The following is a 25,412-nucleotide window of genomic DNA, read 5'->3' on the forward strand; positions in this document are numbered from 1 at the left end:
TCTTTGCTTTCTGCCATAAGGATGGTGTCATCTGCGTATCAGAGGTTACTGATACTTCTCCCAGCAATCTTGATTTCAGCTTGTGATTAATCCAGTCTGGGATTTCGCATGATGTACCCTGCATATAAGTTAAATAAGCATGGTGATAATATACAGTCTTGATATACTCTCTTTCCCTATTCTGAACCGGTCCATTGTTCCATGTCTGGTTCTAAGTGTTGTTTCTTGGCCTGCATACAGATTTCTCAGGAGGCAGGTAAAGTGGCCTGGTGTTCCCATCTCTTTAAGAATTTTCCACAGTTTGTTGTGATCCAAACAAAGTCTTCAACGTAGTCAATGAAGCAGATGTTTTTCTGGAATTCTCTTGCTTTTTCTATGATCCAGTGGATGTTAGCAATTTGATCTCTGGTTCCTCTACCTTTTCTAAATCAAGCCTGAACATCTGGAAGTTCTTGGTTCATGTACTGGTGAAGCCTAGCTAGAAAGATTTTGGGCATTATCTTGCTAGCATGTGAGATGAGTGCAATTGTGCAGTAGTTTCAACACTCTTTGGTATTGCCCTTCTTTAGGATTGGAATGAAAACTGACCTTTTCCAGTCCTGTGGCCACTGCTGAGTTTTCCAAATTTGCTGGCATTTTGAGGGCAGCACTTTAATAGCATCATCTTTTAGGATCTGAAATAGCTCAGCTGGAATTCCATCACCTCCACTAGCTTTGTTCACAGTGATGCTTTCTAAGGCCCACTTTACTTTGCACTCCAGGATATCAGGCTCTAGGTGAATGATCACACCATCGTGGTTACCCAGGTCATTAGGATCTTTTTTGTATAGTTCTTCTGTGTGTTTGTGCCACCTCTTCCCTTAGTATCTTCTGCTTCTGTTATGGCCACACCATTATGCATGTAGCTAACTACTTTCAATTACTTAATAAAAAGAAATAGAGGGCACATTGACAAATGAAACTTGAAACATCCTTAGGAAAATTTAAGTAACATGTAAAGGGTATTGTCATAAAAAATTAAAATTTAAGTCACAGGACTCACAAGAATACTTTTAATTCATTTCAGATATTCAAACATGTGCTGAACACTTACTAATACCAGCTATTAATCTAGGTACAATGGAAAGATAAAGACATAAAAATTAGAATATAGATACACCACAGCCTAATGGAAAAAAGAATCACAAATAATTACACAATTAGAAATTACAGTAAAAAAAATGTTGAATTTGTTTCTGTTTTAATTTTTATCAAAAAATTTTAAACTTAATTAAATAAGGAAACTGCAATACAGTCTTTGCAAGCGAAGTATATATTTTTACTCACTGGGTTGAAGGAATACTATTTATCAGTAGTTCCTTTTGCTGACACTACCAAGTAGCTGACAAATTTTCTTTTATTCTAAAACTGAACTGTTGACTTTCCTATCAGGATTTGTTTGCTAGTCCTTCAGTTACCTTTTAACATGTTTACAGACAATTACACTGAGGTAAAAAGACTAAGAGAGACTTCAAAAAAAAAGAAACTAACCTGTGAGTTATTAACGACATGATTAGCCTCTAGTTGAATAGTAAATGTAACACCAAGTTCTGATGAAAAGGATTTCATTGGTGCCAGTGTCCCAGATGTCAAAACAATTGTCCAAACCTTGCCATTAATATCTGAAAAGGCCTACAAGGAAACAACATTAAATACATAAAATCATTTTTTAAAAAGTCAAATTTACTTAATTGTTGGTATTGAGCAAGAAGAATTCTTATTTATAGCACGATAAGCTTACCACAGCTGGATTTAAGCACCAAAAGTTTAGCACATGAACTGCTGCTTTCTGCCGTGAATGTTTCTTATTTTTTGGTAGAATCAAGAACCCATTTCTATCTGCAGTATCAGCCTGACTTATCCAAGAGTAAGTCTGTTGAATAGCGACTTTATAATCATCTGCAAATCTAAATGAAAATAAAATGGCATTTAAATGGCAAAACTTTAGATAACACTGTCCCCCACCAACAACCCATACCACTAAACTCAGTAATTCTGACAGAAAGTAAATCATTAACCCTTAGGGTCAATCCACCCTTACAAAATTTATGCATCATCTAACCATCCACCCTTTATCACTTCTCATCCCTATGTTCAGACATTATGTAAATCACAGCAAAGCCAGGATTAAAATCCAAGCCTCTTAACTCCTACTTCAGAGCTCTTTGCATTCTATGTTACATCATTAGTTATAAAATAGTTAACAGCATTATTGTTTAAAAGAAAAACAACAAACTAAAGAGTGGGTTAAAGTTTTTTATTGCATTAGAAAACAGAAAGACAATTTTTACTGAAAGTTTAGGAAACTGAGTTTTAAGTGCCTTTAAAATGTGATCTCAGTCTTCATCTATTTTTTTAAATTTATTTAGTTTTAATTGAAAGATAATCACTTTACAGTATTGTGTTGGCTTCTACCAAACATCAACATGAATCAGCCATAGGTTTACCTATGTCCCCTCCCACTTGAACATTCCTTTCACCTATTCTTAATGAAAGTACTAAACTATATGATCTCTGTAATCTGATACAGCTTATAAATTCTCTCCATAACAGGCTATACCTAAGCTTAAACAGAATAAAATGTGGTATTCTCTACCACGTCTTCCAAGGCTGTATATTGTCACCCTGCTTATTTAACTTATATTCAGAGAACATCATTAGAAACGCTGGGCTGGAGGAAGCACAAGCTGGAATCAAGATTGTCGGGAGAAATATCAATAACCTCAGATATGCAGATGACATCACCCTTATGGCAGAAAGTGAAGAAGAACTAAAGAGCCTCTTGATGAAAGTGAAAGAGGAGAGTGAAAAAGTTGGCTTAAAGCTCAACGTTCAGAAAACTAAGATCATGGCATCTAGTCCCATCACTTCATGGCAAATAGATGGGGAAACAGTGGAAACAGTGTCAGACTTTATTTTTTTGGGCTCCAAAATCACTGCAGATGGTGACTGCAGCCATGAAATTAAAAGACGCTTACTCCTTGGAAGGAAAGTTATGACCAACCTAGACAACATATTAAAAAGAAGAGACGCTACTTTGCCAACAAAGGTCTGTCTAGTCAAGGCTATGGTTTTTCCAGTGGTCATGTATGGATGTGAGAGCTGGACTATAAAGAAAGCTGAGTGCAGAAGAGTTGATGCTTTCGAACTGTGTTGTTAGAGAAGACTCTTGAGAGTCCCTTGGACTGCAAGGAGATCCAACCAGTCCATCCTAAAGGAGATCAGTCCTGGGTGTTCATTGGAAGGACTGATGTTGAAGCTGAAACTCCAATACTTTGGCTACCTGATGCGAAGAGCTGACTCATTTGAAAAGGCCCTGATGCTGGGAAAGATTGAGGGCAGGAGGAGAAGGGGACAACAGAGGATGAGATGGTTGGATGGCATCACCAACTCGATGGACATGGGTTTGGGTGGACTTCGGGAGTTGGTGATGGACAGGGAGGCCTGGCGTGCTGTGGTTCATGGGGTCGCAAAGAGTCAGACACGACTGAGCCACTGAACTGAACTGAACCACGTCCTCACAGTAATACTGACTGTTAATTTTACCCTCAGAGAGAAAGTCCAAGTCAGGAACCTTGTCCTAGGTGGAGAGAATTTTATAAAAATATTGAGGGTGCGGGTGACTTCTCTGGTGGTCCAGGGATTAAGACTCAGCTTCCAATGCAGGGGATGTGAGTTTGTTCCCTGGTCGGGGAAACACAAATCCCACATGCCATGGGGGTGTGGTCAAAAAAAAAAAATTCCTGGGAGCTAAAAATTACAAAACTCTCTTAGAAGAAAACATAGCAGAAATCTTCATGACATCATATTTGGCCATTGTTAACTGGATATAAAAAGCATAAGCAACAAAAGAAAAAAAGATCGATAAATTGGATTTCATTAATATTTAAAGACTTTTGTGCATCAAAGAATACTATCAAGAGAGTGAAAAGACAACACACAGAATAGGAAAAAATATTTGTAAAGTATATATCTGAAACAGAATTAATATGCAGAATAACTCTTACAACTCAACAAACAACAAAATCCCCATTCAAAATTGGACGAAGGACCTGAGCAGACACTTCTCCAATGAAGATATAGAAATGGACAATAAGCTCATGAAAAGATGATCAACATCTCTAGTCATTAGCAAAGTGTAAATCAAAACCCTTTATACTCATTAAGATGGCTATTATAAAAAAAAAAACAACAAAAAACCAGAAAATAAGTATTGGCAAGGATGTGGAGAAATTGGGAACTCCTGTGCATAATTATATGAATCTAGAATGTGCAGCTGCTATGAAAAATAGTACAGTGGCTCTTAAAAAAGTTAAATCAGAATTACCATACAATCCTGCAATTCTACTGCTAGGTATGTACCCAGAAATGAAAACAGGGACTCAAAACAGATATTAGTACATCAATGTTCACTGCAGCATGACTCGCGAGAGGCAAAAAGTAGAAACAATACAAATGTACATCAATATAAAAATGGATAAGCAAAATATGGCATATAGACACAATAGAATATTATTCAGCCATAAAAAGGAATGATGTATGTTATAACATGCATTAATCTTAAAAACATTATACTACATGATTCCATGTACAGTAGACACTAAAAAGGGCAAACCCACAGAGGTGAAAGTAGGACAGAGGTTACCAAAGGCTATGGTGCTAGACAAATGGAAGATACTGTTTCATGGGAATAGAGTTCCTGTTTGGGATGATAAAAAAAGTTCTGGAAACTGACAGTGGTGATAGCGGCACAACAATGTGACCATAGTTAAGGCTATTAAAATGTACACTTAAAATGTTTAAACTGTTCAGCTTTACATTATGTATATGTGCATGCATGCTAAGTTGCTTCAGTCATGTCTGACCCCATGGACTATAGCCCACCAGGCTCCTTTGCCCATGAGATTTTCCAGGCAAGAATACTGGAGTAGGTTGCCATGCACTCCTCCAGGGGATCTTCCCGACCCAGGGATTGAATTCATGTCTTTTACATCTCCTGCACTGACAGGCAGGTTCTTTACCACTAGTGCCACCTGGGAAGCCCTATATTACAGGTGTATGTGTGTTAGTCACTCAGTCGTGCGTGTGTGTGTGTGTTAGTTGCTCAGTTGTGTCTGACTCTTCGCGACCCTATGGACTGCAGTCCACGAGGATACTCTGTCCATGGATGCCCGGGCAAGAATACTAGAGTGGGTTGCTATTCCCTTCTCCAGGGGATCTTCCCGACCCAGAGACGGAATCCAGGTCTCCCACACTGAAGGCAGATTCTTCACCGTCTGAGCCACCAGGATAATTTACCATTAAAAAAAAAAACACACTTAAAAAAACATTGGAGCCAGGTAGTACTATAACTTAAGGAATAGTGTGTGGGAAATTGACTGCTTTCACATTTTATTAAACCGAGGGTTTATGCAATAAGAGAGACTTTCTGACACTGGAAGAAACATATATAAATTACACTTAAAAGAAGACTTAGTCTTAGAGGATTGTAAATTTAATGCTGAATTAATTAAATGTATTTATTTACTGTTTCAATAATCATTTCATTAACAAAAACTAACATCAGTTGACTGAGTCTGTGCCAGTAAGAGCAATATTTATACCACTTGTTTATTATTATCCCATGTACTCACATAAAATTAGTAGCTGGCACCCAGTAAGATTAATATTTTTAAGAGGAAGAATACAGACCAGCTATCTTTACTTACCTGCTATTTTGCCTAAAAAGATAGTCAAGCACCATAAAAAGTCCTTTGAGCATTATTTGAGTTGAAGCACTAATAACAGGTATTTCTCTTGACTCCTCTTTACCATGAATTGATGGGACTTTTTCTTCTTTTTGAAGGACAGCAGAAAAATGTCCCTGTAAGAAATTACCACATTAAGTGTACTGGTTAGGGGTGGGGGAGGGAAAAGAGAGGAAAAGGAAAATTCTTAAAACTGTTAATAAACCCAAATGAAATATAATTGAAATTTTAGTCAAACATTAATATGCAAGTGCTAACAATGTATTCTGAATTCCCATATATTCTCAAATCCTCTTAAAAGACATTTAAATAAGAAGTTACTCATTTAGAAGGTTCATTACTTCTTTAGGCAATTAGAGTTTTATTCAGTGCTCTTCAAAAGCAATCGGCTAAATAAAAATGTACAAAATGGTTTCTAAAAAGCTTAAACCTCTGATATGCCACCTAAATCCCTGAATTACCTCCAGAGAGTATACCTATGCTAAGAATCATGACTATGTGAAAAGCAAAATTAAAAAAAAAAAAAATCAAAGAATACATGCTAAATAAAAATGTATGCTAACTGGCTCATGAGTTTTTATAGGCTTATAAGTTTAAACACAGACAGAAGTGTGGACATTAAGACAAATTTCCCACACTGTGAAAGAGAAAACTCTGAATATTGAAGCAATAAAAGATACTGGTGACAACTCTGATGTTTGACAATAAAATCTGTGTTCAATGAAAATAAAATGGGGAAACAGGATAAATAAGACATCCCAGGTAGCCCAACAGTAAAGACCCGTCTGCAGGAGATGCAAGAGATTCAGGTTTGATCCCTGAGTCAGGAAGATTCCCTGGAGTAGGAAATGGCACTCCACTGAAGTGTTCTTGTCTGGAAAATTCCATGGGCAGAGGACCCTGGTGGGCTACAATCCATGGGGTTGCAAAGAGTTGGACATGCCTGAGCAACTGAGCAATACAACACAAAAATCAATGAAAATAAAATGGGGAAATGGGATAAATAAGACAAAATCTCAATGTCCAGATATATTGTGAAATAATACACATTTATAAAAGTAAAATTAGTCTCCACTGAACAAAACATTAAAGGATACAAATTTTTTTTTTTACTTTTATTTTTCCAGACTTTAAACTTTTTATTTTGTATTGGGGTATAGCTGATTAACAACACTGTGGTAGTTTCAGGTGACCAGTGAAGGGACTCAGTCATACATATACATGTATCCATTTTCCCCCAAAACCCCCCTCCCATCCAGGCTGGCACATAAAATTGAACAGAGTTCCATGTGCTATACAATAGGTCCTTGCAGAAATATTTTTCAAAAATAAAGAACAACAACAAAAAAGATAACATGAACTTGAATAATTCAACAGTACAAATTATTAACAAAAGACAAGTACTAAATTGTTCTTTTTTTAAAAAAAAAAACAAGTTCCCTGAGACACACCTTACATAAAAGCTACTATTCCTCTCCAACACTGGCAGACAACTGGCAATTTACTTCATAAAGCTATGTAATTTCTAAACTCCTGATGATAACGCACTGTTGTAAAAATAAAAGGACTGAATGAAATTCTATCTACTGAACCATGAGACAACTCCAAGCTACCTCTGGCTAGGTTACCTGAACAATGATAGCTAGATTTATAGATAAACAGAAAGCTAAGCAAATGAGGAAACACACATACATACAGGTAACTATTACTTCATAGTAAAACTAGAATTGTATTAAAAATTAATCAAGCAAGTTACATGGTATTACTATCATGAACCATGATAACATGTAATATGATATGTATACTGATTATTAATATAATTATGCTGAGAAAATGGAGAGTGAATAAAGGGAAAGAAGATGGGAGGAAAACAAAACAGAGAGGGAGGGACAGAGAGGAAAAGAGAGGGTGTGTGTGTGTGTGTGTGTGTGTGTTTGTGAAAGAGAGCAAGAAAGTATGTGTGTAAAGGAGCTGAATCCTCACCACACTTAATGGGAATTCAATAGAGAATATCGAAAAATCGAAAATTGAAAACTGAAAAGTAGCTGAATCTACATGTTATTTAGAAAATTGGGGTTAATTATCAGAGAAAGCCACTGTGCATGTGTGTGTGTTAGTTGCTTAGTTGTGTCCGAGTCTTTGCAACCCCATAGACTGTAGCCCACCAGGCCCCACTGTCCATGGGATTCTCCAGGCAAGAACACTGGAGTGGGTTGCCATTTCCTTCTCCAAAAGGAACTCTAGAAAGAAAGAAAGTGAAGTCGCTCAGTCATGTCTGACTCTTTGCGACCCAAAGGACTGTAGCCTACCAGGCTCCTCCATCCATGGGATTCTGTAGGCAGGAGTACTGGAGTGGGTTGCCATTTCCTTCTCCGGAGAAAGCCACTACAAGAGTTAAAAGGGCCACTGAGAAGTAAAAATTAGGAGTGTGGCAGATGAATGCTTTTCTTGATAGTATGAATTTACTTTTTAAAAAATTTATTTATTTTATTTGATTGGAGGACAATCACTCCACAACACTGACTTTTAAATTATGTTCACACATTACTGTGGTAAAAATTAACTTCTAAACAATTTAATAATCACAATGATGAATTTCTTAGGATCAAAGGAAATTTCCCTAACATAATTTTAAAATAAGTAAAACTACTACTGCATCTATGAATTGAGAAAAAATATTTGCAAATCATATATCCAATATGTTGTTCATATCCAGAATACAGAAAGGACTTAAACAGTCAACAATAAAAGACAACTCAATTTCAGAATGGGCAAAGGATTTGAATACAGATTTCTCTGAAGATATATTAATGGACAATAAGCAGCTGAAAAACTGTTTGCCATTATGAGTCATTAGGGAAAAGAAAAGAAAATCATTTTGAGATATCACTGCATTCTTCCTACGAAGAACGTAATAAAAGAGAGATGAAAACAAGTGTTGGTGAGAACGTGGAAAAAATCAGAATCCTTGTACACGGCTGATGGGATTGTAAAATGGTACAGCCCCTATGGAAAAGTTTGTTAGTTCCTTAAAAAGTTAAACACAAAGTTACTTTGTGGACTAGGAATTTTACTCTTAAGTGTATACCAAACAGAACTGAAAATATATGTCTGCACAAAAATCTGTGTATGAATGGTCATAGTTGCATTGTTTATAACAGTCAAAAAGTAGAAACAACTGATAATGGATAAACAAAATACAGTACATTCAAAAAATGTAAAATTATTTGGGAATAGAAAGGAATGAAGTATTGATACATGCTACAACATAGATGAACCCTGAGAACATTATGCAAAGTGAAAGAAGGCAGTCACAAAAACAGGTAGATTCACAGAAACAGAAAGTGGATTTAGAGGTTTTCAGGATCTGGGGTTAGAACAAATGGGAATGACTGCTAATAGGTATAAGATTTCTTTCTGAGGTGACAAAAATATTCTGAAATGAGACAGCAATGATACTTGCATAATTCTGTGACTACAGAAAAAACCACTGAATTGTATATTCTAAAGGGTAAATTTTATGGCATATGAATTATATCTCAAATCAATTACCATTTTTATATACTGATAACAATCAGAAAAAGCAATTTTTGAACTATACCATTTGAAAAAGAAATAGAAACTTGATAACTTCTCAGGAATAAATCTAACCCAAAGCAAAGAGGACTTTTAAAAATCACAAAATTCTATTGAAAGATATATAGAGATTATAAATGATTAAAACTATATCTTGTTTATGAATGAGAAACTTCATACCGTAATATGTCAATTCTTTCTCAATTAATATATAAATTTAATGCAATTACAGTCAAACTTCCAACAGATTTGTTCAGAGACATTTATAAGCTCATTCTAAAATTCAAATGGCAGCGTAAGGCAACGTACAGCCAGGATCATTCCAAAGGAGGATAAAGTGAGGAGATATGCCTTATTACCATGCATTAGCATTTTTCTAATGCTACAGTAATTAACAAATTATATAACTTAGACAAACAGAATCAAAGAACACAATAGAGTCCAAAAATAAGCTTACACATATATGAAACCAGATATGGGGCAGAAGTGGCATTACAAATCAGAGTGAAATAGATGGATTATTTAGTAAATGATGCTGAGAAAATTCATACAGGAAATAAAATGGATTCTGTACCACACAACATAAACAAATATGACTCCCAGGTGATTGAAAACATTTATTATAAAAGAAAACTTTAACATTCTTAGAAGAAAAATATCACGAAGGATAAGAACTAAAACTAAACTCAAATATTATAATTCATAAAAGAAAAAACATGGATACATTTGAATGCACTAAAATTTTAAAACTTAAAAAGACACCATAAGCAAACCATAGACACAAGAATAATACATGCAACACAATAAGCAACAAAGAATTAATATTTAGAATATATAAAGGAAACAGAAATATATACAAAGATATATTTTCAAGGATGTTCATATTAGAATATTTTCTTATTGGAGGGAAACTGGCAACAATTTATATGTCAAATGCCAGGTTAGTCAAATAATTTACAATATGTGCACTCACAAAAATGCTACAGTGCAACTAAAAATCATGTGAAAGAAATTTTATTAAAATAGGCAAGTACTCATAACATACTACTAAATGAGTAGTATGGTAAAAAATTCATCTCAAAATTTCATCTCAAAAATTAATTTATGTTAAGCAAATACACGCATAGAAGACAAGGTAGCTGCTGCTAAGTCGCTTCAGTCGTGTCCGACTCTGTGCGACCCCATAGACGGCAGCCCAGCAGGCTCCACCGTCCCTGGGATTCTCCAGGCAAGAATACTGGAGTGGGTTGCCATTTCCCTCTCCAACGCATGAAGGGAAAAGTGACATAGACCTAAACGTTACTAATAATCATTTTTATGTTTACATCTTTTTTTTTCTTTGTACCTTTCTGTATTTTTCAAGCTTTTTTCTTTGATATATATTTTATTTGTATTTTTTTCTAGAGTGCAGTAATCTTAAGTATACCAGTCATTAAACACAACCACACACACACACATATGCATACTTGTGTAACTAAAACTAAATCAGGATTCAAAACATTCCTCAAAAAATAAAAATTCCTCAAATTTCAGAAAGTTCCCCTGTATCCCTTCTCAGTTCAAACTGCTCCTTATCCCTGCCCAGTGGTAACCAATATTCTGATATCTACTAGCATAATTATGTTTCTCCTTAAAGTTGATAAAAATAAAATCATACAGTTTGTACTCTTTTGTGCTGGTTTCTCTTATACAACATAATGTCTGTAAGATTCATTCACACAGTTGTGGAGGCAGTGGTTCAATTTTTAAAAAATTGCTGTGTAGTAGTCTACTATATGAATATCTCACAATTTATTCAATCCATTTTACTATTGATATGAAAAATCTGTAGAATGCAAAAAGCTTATGTAAAAAAATGAAAAAGTAGCATATGAAAAAATACTTATGGTATATCACACTTTAAAAGTTCAGAGCAAAAATTATAAATACAATCAGATTAAAATATATTTTGAATACTCATATACTGTTGTAAAGCAACTTCACTTCAAAAAAAATAAATTTAAAAAAATACTCCTATGTCCAGAATGCTACTTCTGTTAGCAATAGTTTTTAACTGTTTTTGGTTCAAAAATCTCTTTAAAACTATATGAGGAGGGACTTCCCTCACTATATGGTGATCCAGTGGTTAAGAACCTGCCTTGCAACGCAAGGGACACTGGTTTGATCCCTGGTCAAGAAACTGAGGTCCCCACACGTCTCAGGGCAACTAAGACCACCTGCTGCAACTACTGAGCCCAAGCGCTCCAGAGCCCATGCCCTACAACTAGAGTGTCCTCGTGCTGCAACAAAAGATCCTGCATGATGCAAGAAAGGAAGATCCCGTGTACCACAACTAACCCGACACAGCCAAATTAAAAAAAACAGAACAACTATATGAGGGCACTTCCCTGGTGGTCCAGTGGTTAAGAATCTGCCTGCCAATGCAGGGGACACGGGTTCAATCCCTGGTCTGTAAAGATTCCATGTGCTGTGGGGGAACTAAGCCCCTGCGCTACAACTACTGAGCCCACGCGCCCTAGAGCCTGAGCTCCACAAGACGAGCTACCAGAGTGAGAAGCCCGCATACCTCACCTGGAGAGCAGCCCCCATTCCTCATGGCTAGAGAAAGTCCATGAGCAGCAACAAAGACTCAATGTAGCCAAAAATACATTTTAAAAAAGTTACACAACCTTAAAAAAAAAAAAAAAAAACTAAGAGAAAAACTATAAAACTCTGATAAAAGAAATCAAAGATGATCTAAATAAATGGAGATGCTCCATTTTAATGGATAAGAAACTCAATATTGTTCAAATGTCAGTTCTTCCCAGACTGATCTATAGATTCAATGCAGTCCAATAAAAATATCACCAAGATACTTCATGAATACTGACAAACTGATTCTCATGCCAAAAGATCAGCCTCTGTGCACTGATGCCAAATTGAATCTTGGAGACAGTTTTAGGTAAAGTAGGAAAGAATAGCTTAATTGCGTTGCAGGCAAAGGGAGACACAGTAGGCTTGAAACCCTGAAACACTGCGTGTCCCAACTTGGGAGGATTTGGTGAGTTTTATAGCAATAATTCAAGTTCTTGGTTGCTAACAAGATTAGCTTCAACAGTACATGAAGCAAGTACTTCCAGGCTTCAATACGCAAACCATGAACTTCCAGATGTTCAAGCTTGATTTAGAAAAGACAGATGAACCAGAGATCAAATTGCCAACCTCTGATGGATCATCAAAAAAGCAAGAGAGTTCCAGAAAAACATCTACTTTTGCTTTATTGACTATGCCAAAGCTTTTGACTGTGGATCACAACAAACTGTGGAAAATTCTGAAAGAGATGGGAATACCAGACCACCTGACCTGCCGCTTGAGAAATCTGTATGCATGTCAGGAAGCAACAGTTAGAACTGGACATGAAACAACAGACTGGTTCCAAATCAGGAAAGGAGTACCTCAAGGCTGTATATTGTCACCCTGCTTATTTAACTTATATGCAGAGTACATCATGTGAAATGCGGGAATGGATAAAGCACAAGCTGGAATCAAGATTGCTGGGAAAAATATCAATAACCTTAGATAAGCAGACAACACCACCCTTATGGCAGAAATCAAAGAAGAGCTGAAGTCTCTTGATGAAAGTGGAAGAGGAGAGTGAAAAAGTTGGCTTAAAGCTCAACATCCAGAAAACTAAGATCATGCCATCTGGTCCCATCAGTTCAGTTCAGTTCAGTTCAGTTGCTCAGTCGTGTCCGACTCTTTGGACCCCATGGATTGCAGCACGCCAGGCCTCCCTGTCCATCACAAACTCCCGGAGTTTACCCAAACCCATGTCCATCAAGTCGGTGATGCCATCCAACCATCTCATCCTCTGTCATCCCCTTCTCCTCCTGCCCCCAATCCTACCCAGCATTAGGGTCTTTTCCAATGAGTCAACTCTTCCCATGAGGTGGCCAAAGTATTGGAGTTTCAGCTTCAACATCAGTCCTTCCAACGAACACCCAGGACTGATCTCCTTTAGGATGGATTGATTGGATCTCCTTGCAGTCCAAGGGACTCTCAAGAGTCTTCTCCAACACCACAGTTAGAAAGCATCAATTCTGTGGCGCTCAGCTTTCTTCACTGTCCAACTCTCACATCCATACATGACCACTGGAAAAACCATAGCCTTGACTAGATGGACTTTTGTTGGCAAAGTAATGTCTCTGCTTTTAAATATGCTCTCTAGGTTGGCCATAACCTTCCTTTCAAGGAGTAAGCCTCTTTTAATTTCATGGCTGCAATCACCATCTGCAGTGATTTTGGAGACCCCAAAAATAAAGTCCGACACTGTTTCCACTGTTTCCCCATCTATTTGCCATGAAGTGATGGGACCAGATGCCATGATCTTAGTTTTCTGAATGTTGAGCTTTAAGCCAACTTTTTCACTCTCCTCTTTCACTTTCATCAAGAGGCTCTTTAGTTCTTCTTCACTTTCTGCCATAAAGGTGGTGTCATCTGCATATCTGAGGTTACTGATATTTCTCCCGGCAATCTTGATTCCAGCTTGTGTTTCTTCCAGCCCAGCGTTTCTCATGATGTACTCTGGTCCCATCACTTCATGACAAATAGATGGGGAAACAGTGAGAGACTTTATTTTTGGGGGCTCCAAAATCACTGCAGATGGTGACTGCAGCTGTGAAATTAAAAGACGCTTGCTCCTTGGAAGAAAAGTTATGACCGACCTAGACAGCATATTAAAAAGCAGAGACATTGCTTTGCCAACAAAGGCCCGTCTAGTCAAAGCTATGGTTTTTCCCGTAGTCATGTATGGATGTGAGAGTGGACTATGAGGAAAGCTGAGCACTGAACAATTGATGCTTTTGAACTGTGGTGTTGGAGAAGACTCTTTAGAGTCCCTTGGACTGCAAGGAGATCAAACCAGTCCATCCTCAAGGAAATCAGTCATGAATATTCATTAGAAGGACTCATACTGAAACTTAAACTCCAATACTTTGGCCACCTGAGGCGAAGAACTGACTCATTTGAAAAGATTCTGATGCTGGGAAAGACTGAAGGTGGGAGAAGGTGACGACAGAGGATGAGATGGTTGGATGGCATCACCGATTTGATGGACATGAATTTGAGGAAGCTCCGGGAGTTGTTGGTGAAGGACAGGGAGGCCTGAGGTGCTGCAGTCTATGGGGTCGCAAAGAGTCTGACATGACCGAGCAACTGAACTGAAATGAACTGAACTGAACAAGATTAAAATGTGTGCAGGATCTATATGCCTTAAATCTTGTCTCAGGTGGTCTCCTAATCTTGATGCGCTTCCCTGGTTCCTCTAATCTTGCCTCAGATGGTTGCTTGACTTCTCCTCCCTAGTCTCTGTATCTCCTCCCTTCCTCAATTAGCAACTGTTCGAATTTGTCCTTGAAACCCAGGGAAGGTCATGGAGACTGGAGTCTGTTCCTTATAAACAAGAAATGGGGGACAGAAAGGGTTCAGTGCCCAGGAGCCCCACAGGGTTCTGCTCAGTTTAATTCTAAGTTTATATGGAAAAATGAAAGACCCAGAATAGCAAACACAATGCTGAAAAACAAATTCAGAGGACTGACACTACATGACTTCAAGACTTACTATAAAAACAGGTGTGGTACTGATAAAGGAATAGACAGTGTATCGGTGGAAAAGAATAGAGAGCCCAAAAATGGGCCAACACAATACAGTCAATTGATCTCTTGACAAAGAAACAAAGACAATCCAATTCAGAAAGCATGGTCTTTTCAACAAACAGTGATACAGTAACATCTATACAGTAATGTCTATATCCAAAGAGATGACCAGACACTGAACTAACACACTTCACAAAAATTAACTCAAAATGGGACACAGATCTAAATGTAAAATACAAAACTATAAAACTTCTAGAAGACAAGATAGGAGAAAATCTAGGTGGCTCTGGGTTCAGTGATAAATTTTTAATTGAACAAAAACAGAATCCACTAAAGAAAAAAAAACTTGAACTTTATTAATACTAAAAGCGTTATGTTCTGTGAAAGACTCCATTAACAGGATGAAAAAACAAGTCACAGGCTGGGAGAATATATTTGCAAACACACATCTGATGAAGGTCTTATATATGAAATACCCAAAGGACCTTTTGCTACCACACCACCGCCATCATGGGTCACATGCACACTCCCAGGAAGGGCCTGTCCCAGTCGGCTCAGCCCTACTGCCAGAGCATCCCCACCTGGCTGAAGCTGACAGCTGATGATGTAAAGGAGCAGATCTACAAATCGGCCAACTTGAAGAGCCTGATTTCTTCACAAATCTGGGTGACTGAGAGACTCACATGGTGTTACACAAGTATGTTTTGTGAAGGCAATAAAACCTTGAGAATTCTTAAGTTCAAAGGACTTGCTCCTGATCTTCCCGAGGATCTCTATCATTTAATTAAGAAAGCTGCTGCTGTTCAAAAGCATCTTGAGAGGAACAGAAAGGATAAAGATGCTAAGTTCCATCTGACTGATTGAGAGCCATATTCACAGTATAATACCAAAGGAGTCCTCCCCGCTAATTGGAAATACGAGTCATGCACAGCCTCTGCCCTGCTTGCATAAATTTGTCTATTGTACTCAAGCCATAAAACCACTGTTTAACAGGGGAAAAAAAAAATCCAAAGAACTCTTAAAACTCAACCATAAGAAAACAAACAATAGGCAAAATATCTGAAGAGATATTAATATCTCACCAAATGAAATATGTAAATGGAAAATAAGCATGTGAAATGATGGCAACATGTGTCATTAGGGAAACATAAATTCAAACAACAATGAGATACTACTACCTATCTCTTAGAATGGCTAACATTCAAACACCAATTGTTGGCAAGGAGGTGGAACAACAGGAACTCTTATTAACTTTTGGTGGGAATGTAAAATGGTACAATTACTTTGAAAGATAGTTTAGCAGTTTCTTGGAAGCTAAACACAGTCTTACCACACAATCCAGCAACTGTGTTCCTAAGTATTTATCCAAACAAGAAGAAAGTATGTCCATACAAAAACATGTACACAAATGTTTACAACAGCTTTATTCATAATTTCCCAAACTTAGAAACCACCAATATGTCCTTCACTAAGTAAACAGATAAACAAACTGTGGTGCATACGTACAATGAGTTTAGTGAAGAAATAGAAAGGAATGAGCGGTCAAGTCACAAAGAGACATTAAATGTATACTGTCAAGTGGAAGAAGCCAGTCTAAAAAGACCACATGCCATGTGATTACAACAATATGACATTCTGGAAAAGGCAACACTATGGAGTCAGAAATAAAAATCAATAGTTACTAGAGGCTCAGCAGAGGACATAAGGTGTGTTGAAGGGATGAATAAGCGCAGCACAGAAGATTTTTAAGGCAATGAAAGTATTCTGTATGATACTGTAATGGTAGATACATGACTTTCATCAAAACTCACAGACTTGTACAACACAAAAAGTGTACCCTAACATAAACCATGGACTTTGGTTAAAAGCAATGTAACAGTATTGGTTCAACTGTAATTAATGCACTAGTATTGCAAGATGTTAATAATAAGAGAATCTATAGCATCTGTGGCTGGAGGTGGTGGTATATGAGAATTCTGTCCTTTTTGCTCATTTTAACATAAAACAACCGCTTTATAAAGTAAGATCAAGCTGCATTCCCCTCAACTGGACAGCAAGTCTGTCGCTGAAGGGTGATCTGGGAAGTCATCTCCATTTTTTCAATGCAGAGGCATTGTCTTCAAGGGCCCCCTAGAGCTAGAAAGAAAGCTATAAATGCCTATTTGCATAAACTGTGTTGTGAAAGACATTCAAGTAACTTAGACGTTCCCTCTGGATATGGGAATAGGAACATCAGAGTAAGAAAGAAACTTTTTTACTGATTATCCATTTCTGCAGGTTATTTTTTTATCATGCATTTTTATCTCTTTAAAAAAAAAGTATTGTCAAAAGTGAAATGAAAAATAAGTTTGCAACCTTCCATATATCTGCTTTGATGTCCCAGGAGTAATCCACTATTAATAGTTTTGATGTATACCCTTTCAGATTTTTATCCTTTCCTCTGTAGGTTTTTCTAGCCCAACAATGTATCTATGTCTACATATGAAATTATGGAATAAACTACTTAAAATTACCTAGGCACACCAAAAATAAAAGTCAATTAATATAAATAAATAAGAACAAAGAGAGAAATGAAAAACATTCTCATCTGCAAAAAACAAAACCATACAAAACAAAGAACCCAAAATAAACATACTTCTGAGAACAGTGTTCAGTCATGAAGCCTCTATCCAGGAAGATGTACAAAAGTACACACTCATAAAATTTGGAATGTGATTTCATAAGGTTCATAGTATCCTGTAGCCCACAAATGATCTCTCTACACCCAAATTTATAACCTCTAAGTTAAGGAGAATGAAATATGAATTTATCTTTTCATTTTCCAAATTTTAAAATTTAAAATTGACAAAATATTTACAATCTAAAATTACTGACTTCTTTTAGCTTTAAGCAAAGTAATTAATTCCATATTAATTAATCCATATTTCCTTCAAACTAATAATGCTACTTTTTCATCTATAATTTATGCCATCACTTAGATTACCAAACCGATCCAATAAAATTTTAAAACAACTGCTACTTTTTTTTTACTCTGGATTAATTATTCACTATTAAGTCATTTCTAATTCACTAAATAAATATTACAGGTAGAAAAAAATCTTACCTGCAAAATGGGAAAAGTAGCAGTGGTGACGCCCATTTTGTGTAAATTTAAGAGCATTTCACTTCCACTCCATACTTTACAGGATGATTCATAATCCCTTTCCACAAGATGTTCAGAGCTTGTTTCTAACCAACTGGAATAAAATAAAACAATTCCATCAACCAATATCATCCTTATGTGCACTACTATTTCAACAGAACAAACAGATATGTGATGCATTGATCTGTATTCCTTGATGCTCTTAGCACATAAATGTAGATTAATTAAGACATATTTTAAATAGCATGTACGTTTCATATTACAAAGTAATCATACAGCTAAAAAGAAAGCTTTTATTCAGAAAAGAGACAGATGCATGCAATCCCCAATTTGTGTTTTGTGAATTTATACTGCTTAACTTGTCTGTCTCTCCAACTGACAAATCTGGTCTGCACATAAAAAGAAACACAAGAAAGCTAATAGAGAAATTATAGCATTAAATATTAACATTAAAATGGAATTACTAGAAAATAAATAATATATTCACTTACATACACACAGAGAGACATTTGTACATTCAGTGAGTATTTCAATGTATTATGCCAGACCCTACACTGGGGAGTGGAAATACAGCAGTAAATAAAATAGGTAAGGTCCTTATTCTTATGGAAGTGAGATTCTACTAAAGGGAGGTATAAATAAACTTAGAAACAAATTCATGAACGTGAAAACATTAGGTAGTGATAGTGATATTATGAAAATAAATTGGATTAATGTAATCTAATTGCTACTTTCATTTGGAGTGTCAAGGAAGCTCTCCTAGAGGTGACATTTATTCTAACAACTGAATGCAGAAAGCACTCAGTCATGTGAGAATCAGGGGGAAAAAACAAACAAACAAGTATTCCAAGCAGAAGGAATATCTGGGGGTGATTAACAAATTTTGCTCATTTAAAAAACCTCAAAGTCAATGTAATTGCAACACAACAGGCAGAAAGGATAATAGTATGACCAATGTTAGTGTGATAAGCAGGAATCAGATCATATTGGGCCAGGATAAGAAGTCTGAATTCTATTCAGAGTGTAATGGGAAGATTTTAAATGGAGGATTTTAAGTAAGAGAGATAATCTACTTTAAGCATTTAAAAGATGATTCCAATTTATAAGGCAGAACGCATTATAGGAGAAAGGCAAAAATGAAAGGAGAGACCTATTAGGAGGCTGCCCTTGTGGCTCAGCTGGTACAGAATCCGCCTGCAATGTGGGAGACCTGGGTTTGATCCCTGGGTCAGGAAGATCCCCTGGAGAAGGGAAAGGCTACCCACTCCAGTATTCTGGCCTGGAGAATTCCATGGACTGTATAGTCCATGGAGTCGCAAAGAGTCGGACACGATTGAGCGACTTTCACTTCACTTCAACAGTGTTCTAGGGGCTTCCCAGTGGTGCTAGTAGTCAAGAATCCACTGCAAATGCAGGAGACATAAGAGGCACAGGTTTGATCCCTGGGTCGGGAAGACACCCTGGAGAAGGAAATGACTACCCACTCCAGTATCCTTGCCTGGAGAATCCCATGGACAAAGGAGCCTGGGTTACAGTCCGTAGAGTTGCAAAAGTTGGACACAACTGAAGTGACTCAGCACACGCACGCACAGTGTTCTAGTTGAGAGATGATTCTGGGATGACAGATATGAGATTGAAGGATTTGGGATATACTGTGTAGGTGGAATTTTTAAAACTTACTGATGAATTGGATGAGATGAGACAGCAATCAAGGATAATACTTAGATTTTTGATTTGAAGAACTGGTTGGTGGTACCTACTTAGATAAAGACGACAGAGCAGGTGGGGGAAGTAGGGAAAGAAAGGAGTATTTTGGAAAGTTTAAATTTTATATCCAAACAGAGATAGAAAGTATAGTCGAGTAGATAAAAACAGCATTCCAGGGAAGAGACTGGGACAAACACAGATTCAGGCCTCGTCAGCACTGCTTTAGAGTTAGGTGATTTAAGGAAAATGCAAAACTAGAAAAATGAGTATCCAAGAACAAGGCCTGACACACTTCAATATTTAAACATCAAACAAATTAAGAACTATCAAAAGAAACTGAGAAAGAACGGACTGTGAGGAGGAAGAAAACCAGGAGATGTCATAGAAGCTGACTAAGGAAACACATTCCCGTGTGTCTGCTCGTTCTCATTACTTCACTTCTGATACCTCTGGTCTCCATATGTATGTCAGATTTTCCCCACACAAGCAATTCTCTGAAACATCAGATGGGTGTCCTATAATTCAATTCAATTTTGACACTAACTGAGTCTGCAGAGACCCCACAGATTAAGTACTCAGTCTCATTAGACTGTCCCTCCTCCCTCCCCCAGCCTCAGATCCCAGTTGTAAAAGTCCAGGTTGTCATCTGTGCTTCTGACCAAATACCTGTAAGTCAGAAGTTCCCATGACCCCCTCCTCAGGTTGGGCATTTACTAGAACAGCTCACAGAAATCAGGGAAACATATTTACCAGTTTATTATATAATAAAGGATATAGATAAAAAGTCAGATGAAGCGATATATAGGGTTAAGTCAGGAAGGTTGCCGGGCACAGAAGCTTCTGTCCTTTTGGAAGTGAAATACACCACACTCCAAGTATATAGATGTGTTCACCAATGTAGAATCTCTCTGAAGCCTGTATTTTTATGAAGACTTCATTACAAAGGCATGATGGAACATTAACTCAATATCCAGCCCCTCCTCTTTCCAGGGGGAGGTGGAGCTCAAAGTTCCAATCTTCTAAATATGGCTTGGTTTTTCTAGTGACTGGATCCATTCAGGAGCCCTTCAACCATCACCTCATTAAAATAAAAGACAGTCCTATCACCCAGGAAATCCCAGGGGATTCAGGAGTTCTGTCAGGAACTGGGGTCAAAAATGAAACAACAAAATAGAAGATGCTCTTAGTGCTCTTATCACTTAGGAAACTACAAAGGTTTTAGGAACTCTGTGCCAGAAACAGGGGAAAGAGACATATATATATATATATATATTATTCTACAGAAGACAAAAACACTTTTCATAAAGGTGGTATTCAACAGCAACCAACACTGCTGAGAGGCTAAGTAAAATAACAGAAATAACCTTTGCATTGGGCCATCTGTGGACCACTGGTGATCTTGATAAGAACAATCTCAGTAGAATTATGCATACAGAAACACTACAGGGATGGATGAGGAAAGAACAGGAAGTGAGAAAATAGAATCAGCAACTACGGATAACTCTTTCAACAACTATGCTGTGAAACAGAAATGACAAACTTCTACATGGCAAAAACACCTCAAGGAAAGACTTAATAGAAAAGTTTGGGCTAGGCTATCTTTATGTTTAACTGGCAAGGAACAATCCATTTCCCAAGTAGTCTGGTCCAAGTTTACTGATTATAAAATACTTGGCATAATAGAACACGTTTTTAATACAAAGGCAGCACAAATGACACTGAAAGACAAATGCTCTTACTTAATGAGGCTACAGCACACAGCTCGTAGGGGTTCATGATCTTTCTTCCTTATATTATAGTTAATCATACTATCTAGTTCATCCCGAGCAAACCGAAGCTGAACTTCTGTTACACTGTAACTTGCTGATTCCCGAGCACAGTCCTCAATGTTATGAGCTTCATCTAAAATGACAACCTGTTCTTTCAGATTGATGTCCATCTATAAGATAAAAGAGTTTTCTTGTAAAACATTCAGCAAAATGGATTTAACAGCAATAGGCAAGTCACTTCATTCAAAAATTCACACCACAGGCCAATATCACAAGTCTAACTACAGAAGTAACTGATTCTCAGTCTTAAAACTTTTAAAGCACTTAGGCCAAGCAAATATCTATGGAGTTTTCCATTTTTCAATTTTAAAATACTTGTAAACCTATCAACCAAAATAATATGTGTTAAGTGACCCAGGATCAAGGTATAGCTGGTTACACAAAGGATTGTTAAGGATCTTCAACATAACTTAAAAAGCAGAATTTTTAAAAACATGCTTTAAAATTTTTTTTTTAATTAAAAAAATTTTTTTAAATAACAGCACAAGATTTAAGACTCTGAAAATACTAATATATTATGTAACTGTTTCATTTCAGTCTTTTCTGCAATCCTCTAGAGAACTACTCTTCCCCAACACCCATGTGATGTTGGTAGGACTGTTAATCTGTTAATCAAGGTATCACTCTCATAATGTGGGTAGACTCAGAACCCAGGCCTGTCAATTAAATAAAGTATTCCATTCCTGTGTAGTCACACTAGTTCAAGAATGGGTATGAGATCCAATCTAGGTCATCCAGAGTAATTATAGGTGACTATCTTTTTTTCCAGGTTACCTAGCTGGAAAAAAAGCTAGCTATCGTTATCACTGTTTCCACTGGGAAGAACTTGCCTGATTATAAAGCCACCACAATAGTCAGGTATTTTTCTCATAAGTTTTACCAAAGCTGGGTTTGTGTCAATGCAACTGAAAGAGTTCTAATATAAAATGTCACAAAGCAACTGCCACTGAGTTATTCTGAGGAATAATAATATACAGAGGGCTGGAAATGGCTGAGGAAAAAAAAAATGAAAGAGTAGGAAATATACTGGGGGTTAAAAGATGAGTGGAATTTGGATTTGGATAGACAGAGAGTAGGGCAATTCAATACATAGGGGTGTAATCAAAAGCAGAGATACAGGAAAGAACAAGGTATCCTCAGGGGATCTTGAGGTAATTTTTCAAGTGCTCAAGTTGGAAGTCTGTAGCAGAAAAGGCTGAAAAGGCAGATTCAGGTCAGACCACTGATCATCTTGAGAGAAAGCTTGAGAAATATGGACTTTATCCATATGAGATTTTTAAGCAGAGGAAAGATGTTATAAAAGTAATATTAAAAAGACTGACTTGGCATTGATATATACAGTTGGTCAAAGGAAAGAGACCTAGTTGAAAGGCAACCAAACAAAAGGATGTATAGTTGGAGGAGCTGAAGGCAAGGAGGCAGAAGGGGCTGAGAAGTCCTTGTGATAGGCTGTGTGCGTGCTCAGTTGTAGGGGTATTAAATATAATGCCCATTCATTTTGAACTTCCAGAAATAGAAAGCTAATGAGAGTTGTACAGTCAGTTCTAAAAAGAGGAGTAATAATATACCGTTATTCATTCTTTGTCTTATGCTGTAACAACTGGATGTCTCTAAGAACCAGGCAAATAAACATAAATGCTGTATCCAAAGTTCACTTATTCAAAGCTCACAAAGAATAATTTGCATAGTATGCATATTCTCCCAACATAAGTTCTTCAAAACATAGATTCTTTAGATGAATATTTTATAATAATTTTGACTATTCATAAAGTGATAGCTATAAATGAGTCTCAAATGGGGATAATTTTGCAGCCGAGGGGATATTTGGCAATGTCTGGAGACATTTTTGACTGTGACAACTGTGAGTGTACTATTGGCATTTAATGTACAAAACCAGAGATGCTAATAAACATTCTATAATGTGCAGGACAGCCCACCACAATGAAGTATCTAGCCCAAAATGTCATTAATGTCAAGGCTGAAAAATTCTTTTATAATTCCACTTCAGTACTAGTTCCTTAAAAGTACTTATTACTTTGATAGTTAAAATGACAATGTCTAAAGTTCATTTTTTAATATCCCCTAGAATACACTTTGAACATTCTAATCTGTTTATACATTTTTCATAAATTAAATATTTATATTTAATTATATTTTGCTTTACCAAAAGCATTAAAACATCTACAAGTTTTTACATCCATCACTTATATCCCAATAAATAGGAAAAAAATTCTTTTAATTTTTACATATCTACTCACAGTTTCCCTTATTTGTGCATCTAGAAGATAGTTGTAGGGACAAAATATTATGTCAGCATTTTGCATTAGTTCTCGTGCCGTGTAATATGGACATGCCTTTAGTTTTTTCCCCAAGCTGACAAGTTCTTCTATATCCCAGGCCTTGTGCATCCCTTGGAAAGTCTGTAATGTGTGTTGATCACTAATTTTATGAACACCATGATAAAAATAGCAGGATTTTCCCTGAAAACAAATATGTACAGTTGAAACACTAGAACAGAAGAATTAAAACAAGTTTATCTCGGAATTTTTAAAACATCATTAAAGCCACAATATAAAGACTTAACACAGGAGACAGAGTACACCAGGTCTATAATATAACCATTTTAAAGAACTATATTAGTTAACTCAGAGCTCCAGATCAGTACAGCTCTAGACACTCCAGATTAACTTGGAGAAACATTTTTATTAAATTAATTTTTCTTTAATTGAAGGATAACTGCTTTACAATATTGGGTTGGTTTCTGCCATACATCAACATGTATCAGCCATAGGTATACATATGTCCCCTCCCTCTTGAACCTCCCTCCCACCTCCCACATTTTCCCACCCCTCTAGGTTGTTACAGAGCCCTAGTTTGAGTTCCCTGAGTCACACAGCAAATTCCCACTGGCTCTCTATTTTACATTTGGTAGTGTATATGAAGAAACATTTTTTTAAGTATATGTGTTGTGACTTTGTTCTGATTAAAGTGATATTAGGCAAAAATATTTCTGGAAGGATACATAAAAGCAATAGTATCACTAGTTGCTTTCAAAGATGAGAGCCAAGTGACTTGGGGATAGGACTGAGAGAGATTTTTCTCTATACACATTTCTGTATCTTTTCAATTTGAGCCATGAGACAGTACTACTTAATCAAATACAAATATTAATAAAAACAAAGGAAGGAAAAAGAATGGAAAGCGGGAAAGAGAAGAAGAAATGTCCCAGGGGACAAAAGTATTCATCATATAAAATTGGAAAATACAAGCATACCAAAAATCTATAAATTACCTAAAATCCCATTATATAAAAAATGTATTATTAATATTTTGATGTATCTCATTTCAGATTTCTTCTCTATATATCAATATATCTCTGTAATGTGACCCAATATTAAAATGAGAACAAATCAAATTTTCCTGAAGTGCATGCACTGAGGATTACTAACAATCTAGCCACTAAATATTTTTTACAAAACTGGTACTGCCTTTTTATTGAAAATCTTATCAAATATATCTTTTCATATCACTAAGTCTTTTTTCATTGTTGCTTACATATATTGGATTACTGTGCCACATCTGATGAACCAGTTTATCACTGGACATTTAGACTGGTTTCAATTTTTGCTTTATAAATAATGCTGCAATAAGCAATTTTATGCCCATTTTAAAATATTTTCTTATCATACATTTTTAGAAATGGCATTATGAGATCAGAGAGTATATTTAAGTTTCTTGA

At 36.5% G+C, this 25,412-nt stretch overlaps 1 protein-coding gene and 1 pseudogene across 1 annotated transcript in view; one reads left to right on the forward strand and one right to left on the reverse strand.

Annotated features, from left to right (window-relative positions):
* Window positions 1-25,412, reverse strand: part of BRIP1 (BRCA1 interacting DNA helicase 1) — a 199,797-nt gene that overhangs the window by 117,837 nt on the left and 56,548 nt on the right. The window contains 6 exon segments of the mRNA XM_081585017.1: window positions 1,531-1,671; window positions 1,781-1,946; window positions 5,748-5,902; window positions 18,099-18,231; window positions 21,584-21,783; window positions 23,932-24,153. Coding sequence (XP_081441143.1) covers window positions 1,531-1,671; window positions 1,781-1,946; window positions 5,748-5,902; window positions 18,099-18,231; window positions 21,584-21,783; window positions 23,932-24,153 — 1,017 coding nt within the window.
* LOC145543458 (small ribosomal subunit protein uS15 pseudogene) lies at window positions 15,506-15,946 on the forward strand (annotated as a pseudogene).

The sequence above is a fragment of the Giraffa tippelskirchi genome, chromosome 3 (assembly GCF_054371585.1).
Source record: "Giraffa tippelskirchi isolate mGirTip1 chromosome 3, T2T-mGirTip1v1.2.pri, whole genome shotgun sequence".
NCBI lineage: Eukaryota > Metazoa > Chordata > Mammalia > Artiodactyla > Giraffidae > Giraffa > Giraffa tippelskirchi.